General features: G+C 48.3%; 1 protein-coding gene across 1 annotated transcript; it reads left to right on the top strand.

The window, feature by feature from the left end:
- Nucleotides 1-5159: 5159 nt before the first annotated feature.
- LOC109704553 lies at nt 5160-7238 on the top strand (the record flags this gene model as incomplete). The annotated part of the gene is made up of 3 exons (XM_020225297.1): nt 5160-5783; nt 5871-6845; nt 6990-7238. Coding segments are annotated over exons 1-3 (1848 nt in total), but the record flags the coding sequence as incomplete, so codon positions are not given.
- Between the last annotated feature and the right edge of the window lie 313 nt (nt 7239-7551).

Below are 7551 nucleotides of genomic sequence, written 5' to 3'. Positions count from 1 at the left end.
ATATATATATATGTAAACCTCGAGAGTTTCAGTACATACAAAATGTCTACTACACCACTCGCTCCAACAAGTACCGAGACAACAATTATATGTACATAAAAACTCCAAAACTGCCTGTGGAAGGTACTCCTCTAGCACTATAACCAATGAAGGGATCTAGCTCGCGACTTCCTTTCCTCGATCAGAATCGGTGACAGCAGCAGCCGCAGAAGAAGGCTCTATTAAAAGAGGTTAAGAACTGAGTGTGAGAACTACTGCAAAAAGAAATAGTTCTCAGTGGGTACTGCTACCGACCTCAACGGCCTACCCACTAAGTCTACAAAAAGTATGCAGAATGATAGTAAAGGAAGCTGGTAAAACTCTACAGCTATATGCCACTATACTATCGTTAACCAACACTAGCTATCTGTAGATGTAAGTAAGCTGCACTCTCTGACCCAATCTCATTAGGGACTGTGAACACACCCGTCGCACCTGTCGAAGCTACACCAACTATCACCACGCTCGGTTATTGGTGGAGAGCAAGTCCTACCAGGACACTACGACATCAACGCGAACGCATAAAGTCCGACTTCGGAGTGGCACTCGTGGGCGCTACCCAACCGAGTATGTAAGCGTATTTCGGTCGAGCTCAATCAGGTTCTCACAGGCTATAATCAAAGAAAATGGGTCTAACTGGTCTAACAACGAAATCTCACGTGCCCCTGGCACAATCTGATGCAAAACAGAAATCCGGGTTCACCGTCAACCGCGACGGCACCCGACAGTTTGAAACAGTCTACACTCTACTGTAAAAGTAAACATGGCATCCCAGCACGAGCGTAAACTCATCCTACACTAATCTGGATATCCATCGCATATTAACAGCGACGATACAAAATAATCACAGCTCCTAAAGCTAAATCTGGTAATTTTTAGAAAATGACAGTGTAGGGTTCAATAGTTTTCTCCTAAGTCAATTTTCAAATCCAACATGTAAAACGAATCTAGAATTCACAGCTCCAACTCAGATTTCATTAAAGCAATGCAAATCGGTGTATTGAGATACTAACATGATACTACACAGGAAGTTTACATGCTGACAAAAATCTAGGCTTAGGAGGAAATCTGACGATTTCGGTAAACTTCAACCCACCTCGAAAAGCTCGTCCAACCACGGCGAGAAGTCGAAAGACGAGGAAATCACGTGCTCACCCGGCCTCCAACGGTGCAACCGCGACGCCTACGCGCTCGAACGACTCCTCAGCGCAACGTCAAAGTTGACTCGAGCTCGAGCTATGGCCTCCACCAAGCACACGATCAAACACTAGAGAGAGAGAGGAAGTAGCAACCAAAACTCACTCTCTGCCTGTCTACACATATATAAAGCGATGGGGATAAGGTTGAAGGTAATGACACATTTCTGCCAAAAATACCTTTTACCTACTCAAAAATCCAGCTGGAGTACCGATACCCGATTTGGTTACCGGTATTCCGTCTCTCAGCCTGCAAGCTCGCACACAGGATACCGGTACCAGCCCGATGCCGTACCGGTACTCTGCATCAATTGGCACAACCCAAGAGCAGACTGTTCTGAAAATAGACTGGGGTACTGGTTCTCCCTTGCATGGTAACGGTACTCAGCACTGAAAACCTGCACTTTATAGATTCCAATGTCAATACATTGCTCTCGCGTCGCACTAGTCTGTTTTGCGTCCATTTCGCCCAAAATGACTCTGACTTGTCCCAATACTCTCCAAATGTGTCGACAAGTCTCAGATGCTGAAAATCTTACCGGCAACCAAACATCAGGGATACTACATAAATAGATAAATTGTGATTCAATGAGCTATAGTATTGAAATATGACATGAATAATTAAAGGCGAATATATATATATATATATATATATATATATATAAGTAGTAATTGATCTTCTAATAGTAAATATTTATAACAATTAGTAAAACCTTTAAGATTCAAGAGTCTCTAATATTGAATTGAAAAGTTTAAGAATCAAACTAAAACTTGGTTATAAGTTCAAAGTACAGGGGGTAGTTTTTTTCCTATCTTCCATACAAATAAAATTATATTATAACACTTTTAAAAGTAGATATAGACGTTTACTTCTACCTCTGTAAGGGAAGTGAATTCTCGAAAATTCGAGGATTAGACTTCGATGGGAATCGACTAATGGTCGAGTGTGTAAGCTTCGGAAAGTCCGAAGGTGATTATGATGCGTAAAGTGCATTAAGGAAAGGTCTGCGAGAGCACCAGTGCAAAAGCTGCACTGGAGCAGATTTGCTCTCGGGGACCGGTCCCTGGCAGGAAGGGACCGGTCCCATCTGGCTGGGTTGGTGGGGATCTTTGATGCAACCGGTCTCTGGCAAGCGAGGACCGGTTCCCGAACGTTAACCCAGCGAGAAAAGCCGAAATTTGGCTAAGTCTCGAAAGTGTTGCTCTCGGGAACCGGTCTCTCAGACAAGGACCGGTCTCCCGGGGATCGGTCCCTCAGGCAGGGACCGGTTCTCGAACGCGAAATCCCTTCTGCCTGGTTATGCAGCTCTCGGTGACCGGTCTCCCCGACCTGGGACCGGTCCCTCACTGCAAAAATGGCCCAGGGAGGGCTGTTTCAGAAAATGGAAAGTTGAGGGGGCTATTTGCAAAATGGCCTATATGAAGGCTTGGGGACCCCTCTCTCTATTTCATTTGCTCTCTCTCCCTTTTACACTCTTTCCCTCTCTCTATCTAGGAAAGAAAAGAAGGAGAAGAAGGAGTGGAAGAAGAGGAAGGAAAAAAGAGAAGAAAGGAGAAGAAAGGGAAGGAGAAGACTAAGAAGAAGAAGACGGTCATCTTCTCTCTCTCCCTCAAGCTTAAAGCTTCGTAGAGAGGTAAGCTCTAAACCCTTTAATGGTATTTCTAGGGTTTGAGGTTTTGTGGTTTAGAAATGGTTCGAATGGAACCTATTGAAGCTAGGGAGAAGGTTCGAGCTCGAAGTTGAAGCTCGTGCCGCGGATTTCTCCATTATTGAGACCTAGGGCTCCGATTTGGGATTTTGGCAAATTTAGAGTTTTGATCTAATTTGATGGGTCGTAAACCTAATTGCTAGGTCCCTGAACGTGTCAGCGAAGACGGTTCGTCGATCCGTCGAGTGGGTGCGAAGTTGTCGTCAAAGGAGACCCTCGAAGCTTCGTTCCTGCCTAGAAGGCCAACGAGGTGTCGTAAAGTCGGCGAATCGCATTCGAAGAGTCGCGACATTGCCACAAGGTGGGGGAGTACCATCCCGAAGCAGTCGAACTGCTCTTTATGTCTGAGTTCTATTGTCGATCAATTATATATTGCAATATAGCATTATAGGGTGTTAAATGTGATTATACATATCCTTGCATGCTAGCGATAGTTTGGTTGTGAATACAATGAATGAGAACCTAGTATGCATGCGTTGAGTGCTATGAGATAGTTAACCCTATATGTAATAAATAGGTTTATGTGAATAAGAACCTAGTATGTTGCAAACTAGTGTATTGAGAACGAGTGGCATCTAGTTAACAATGAACACAGAACGAGTGGCATCTAGTTGATATGAAAACCTTAGTGTAGCGAACACTATGAGAAGGAGTACTAGAACACTTGGGTTCTATGATGAGATATTATGAGATCATCCTAGTTGGTAGGATGTTTACAGTTTATGAGATTGGACCGAGCTCACATTGCCTGTCTGCGCCTGGTGTGGTAGCTCCACACAGGTAGTGCACTCCGGAGTTGTCACCCGAGGAGGGTTAACGTATTTACCCTTGGACTAACGTATCTGTCCGCAGGCGGTTTCGGGGGTAGTTGAGCCGGAGCTCCTCCCCTATGAAACTTACTACGTGAGATTTGAGCGACCTCTGGGTTCGCTGAGAGATTGGGTAACCTGTTGTGTCACACTCATTGTTGAGCATAGTAGTTGGTACTTAGCTTTACCCTATGACACATGCATGCATCCTTTCAGATTGAGGCATTGATAGATCTTAGTACATAGCTGCTTATTACTGCTGATGCTTTCAATTTCATGTATCTATATATTTGCATATCTATCTGTGCCTGCTTAGACCTAGTGGGGAGATCGGCGGAGTCGGCGGCCGAACCCATTGGGAACTATTCGTAGTTCTCACTCCACCGTGATGCATGTCCGAGTTCGAGCGCCCCTGGTGAGGTTCGCGGCAAGGGCGTAGCGCCCTAGCGGTACATGCATATAGCTAGCTTACCTTATTTTGTATTAGCCCTACCCTGTACTTATGTTTGAGAGTAGATGATGTATAGGGTGAGGATTTGGAAGTGATTGTATATACATTGTACAGGTTTGAAAGAATGCAAATTGTAATAATTGTATAAAGTTTAATGAGTTAATAGTTAAGTACATCTCTCTTTTATCACTTGTATACTTTACATGTGTTGCTTGCTCTTGATTGATAAGCACTGTTTGTGCTCTCGTGGTTGTTGAATGATTGTGTATGTATTCAAGTTGTTTCCTGGGAACTTGTTGTACACAATCTAGTCGTTCGAGCCTTGGGCGGACAGAGGAGGTGCTGTCCGTTCGGCGTTCCGTTCGCCGCGCCTGAACCGTGCCAAATAGGTAGCGATCTCGGGGCGGGGCCGTGACAGTTGTGATATCAGAGCTAGTGAGAGCAAGCAAAAGAGAGAGTGTAGGATTGGCCTAGGAGACTCTAGGATGGTGAACCTTAAGGATTATAGGTGCGTGAGTGCGACGTAAACCTAAGACGCGGCGGAAGTTGATCGATTGGGTCGAAATCGATGTTGATGCTCTAGTAGTTTCTAGAGGTGAATTGAGTGTTACTAGTCCTTGGCTTAAGGCGGTTGTGTTGGCGGCCGACAACACAATGCCGAGAGTCAATAACGGGTACACTTACTAGCTTCCGTCTGATGTGCATAGTTAAGTTGTATTGTTTCGTAACTGCGAAGACGTCGTTGGGTTAAGTAATTAACCGATTGTTTGCGTTTCAGGAGCTAATGGCACCGAAGAGACGCTACGTGCGTAGGACTGCTCCGGCACCACCCCCAGGGGTACCCGAGTCAGCTGTGCCCCCGGCGGCACCAGAGCCAGTTGGGCCTAGCGAGGTGCAAGAGTTGCGGGCACAAGTTGCTGCATTAGCAGGGCGATTCGATCGGCTCGAGGAGCTTATGGAGTGTCAAGCGGCGGCTGCGGCAGTTGGCCAAGGCCATGTTCAGCCTGCGCCTTCGGTTCGCGCTCCTAATGCGGCGGAGGGTGTGGGTGATGCGCCGGTTCCGGTGGCGGCGCAACCCCTACCAGTGGATATTCCTCCTGCGGCATCTAGATCTTCTACGCCCAAAGCAACAGCTGAGGAGGCGGAGCGAGAGCGTGGCTACACGGCCCTCACAAGGTTTACGAAATTCCACCCGCCTACGTTCGACGAAGAAGTGATTGATCCTTGGACGGTGGAGACTTGGTTGGCCTCAATGGAGACCCTGTTCGAGGATATCTATACAGAGGAGCGGGATAAGGTGAATTTGGCCGCTCATTGTTTTGATAAGCGGGCCAGGGTGTGGTGGAAGAGAGTAAAGCAGGATCGATCTCCGGATCTTCCCCCAATCGATTGGGAGGAGTTCCGAAGATTGATGTTTGCGGAGTACTTTCCCGATAGCGACAAGAGAAAGATGCGGGAAGACTTCAAGAAGCTTAAACAAGGCAACCGCACGGTTCGGGAGTATGAGCGGGAGTTCACACATCTTTTGAACTGCGCCCCGGACGTGGCGACGACGGAGCAAGACCGAGCTGATTGCTTCGTGAGAGGACTCCGACCCGGCGTGTTTCGGACGGTCCATGCCTTCAAGTTCCACACTTTTGCGGAGGGTTTGGACCGTGCCTTGTAGGTCGAGCACGGGAACGCCTGTGAGCGTGAGGACCGTGAGGTGTATGAGAAGGACAAAAGGAAGAAGCGACCGGGCGGTGGTTCGGGGGGACAGTCGAGTTCGAGGAGGCCCCCGAAGCATCCGCGGACGCGGTCGTGGAATCGTGGAGCGCAGCGGTGCATCTTTTGTGGCGGAGACCACCGACCGAATATGTGTGAGCAGTGCCGAGGAAAATGCTTTAAGTGCGGGCAAGCAGGACACATCGCACGCGACTGTCCTCAAGGAGGGGCTTTACCTGCTCTATCTATTGCATCGGCCCCGGCAATCCCGGCTCGTTATGCAATGCCACCTGCTGCGGCGTCGGCTGGGCGTGCAACGGCACCACGCCAACTTGAGCCTGCACGATCGGCTCCGAGCGGAAGGATGTATGCCGCTCAAGTGCAGGAAGAGGAGCCCACCGAGGCTGAGGAGCGCAACGTGGTGGCATGTATGATTTTGGTTAATGGTGTTCGAGCAAGAGCTCTCTTTGATACTGGCGCCTCTCACTCGTTCATTAACCGATCGTTTGCACAAGTGCATGATATTGAGATTAGTCTCGGGGAGAGTGTTTGGCGTGTAGAGGGACCCGAACGGGCATTCCACGTTAGGAAGCGGTGTTTGGCGTGCCCAGTACAAGTAGGTGACTGGATTATGCCGGTCGACCTGTTGGTACTAAAGAGGTTGAAGGAGTTCGATGTTATATTGGGCATGAACTGGCTCTCGAAGTATTACGTGTCTATCGACTGCAAAACCAGAGTAATTACATTTCGGGAGCCGGGACACAAGGAGTTTACGTATCGAGCTTGCAAGAGTTCGTGTTTCGCCGCGACGGTGTTGGCGACAAGAGCAAGGAAGCTAGTTAACAGTGGTTGTACGGCTTACTTGGCGACCGTTGTGGAAGTCGACCGAGTGGTGCTGGCTCTAGAGGAGTTGGAAGTTGTGCGGGAGTTTCCGGATGTGTTTCCGGCAGAGTTACCGGGGATGGCGCCGGACCGGGAGATCGAGTTTATGATAGACTTGCTTCCCGGGACCGTGCCGATATCAAAGGCCCCGTATCGCATGGCGCCGGCTGAGTTAAGGGAATTGAGGGATCAATTGCAGGATCTTCTCGACAAGGAGTTCATTAGACCGAGCGTGTCACTGTGGGGAGCCCAGGTACTATTTGTGCGCAAAAAGGATGGGTCTTTCCGACTCTGCGTGGATTACCGCGAGTTGAATAAAGTCACCGTGAAAAACAAGTACCCATTACCCCGCATCGACGACTTGTTTGATCAATTACAGGGGTCGCGAGTGTACTCAAAGATCGATCTTCAATCCAGCTACCATCAGTTGAAGATTAAGCCGGAGGATGTTCCGAAGACCGCGTTTCGTACGCGGTATGGACACTATGAGTTCACCGTAATGCCGTTTGGGCTTACAAATGCCCCGGCTGCGTTCATGAGCTTAATGAACCGAGTGTTCAGGGAGTGTCTAGACCGATTTGTCGTAGTCTTTATAGACGACATCTTGGTCTATTCGCGCGACGAGGAGGAGCATGCGGAGCATTTGCGTATCGTACTTCAAATCCTTCGGGAGAAGAAGTTGTACGCGAAGCTGAAGAAGTGTGACTTCTGGCTCCGAGAAGTCGCTTTTCTCGGGCATGTTATTTCCGAGGGCGGTGTTT

The sequence above is a fragment of the Ananas comosus genome, unplaced genomic scaffold (assembly GCF_001540865.1).
Source record: "Ananas comosus cultivar F153 unplaced genomic scaffold, ASM154086v1, whole genome shotgun sequence".
In the NCBI taxonomy this organism is placed as follows: Eukaryota; Viridiplantae; Streptophyta; class Magnoliopsida; order Poales; family Bromeliaceae; genus Ananas; species Ananas comosus.
This window is presented reverse-complemented; position numbering and strand designations above follow the sequence as displayed.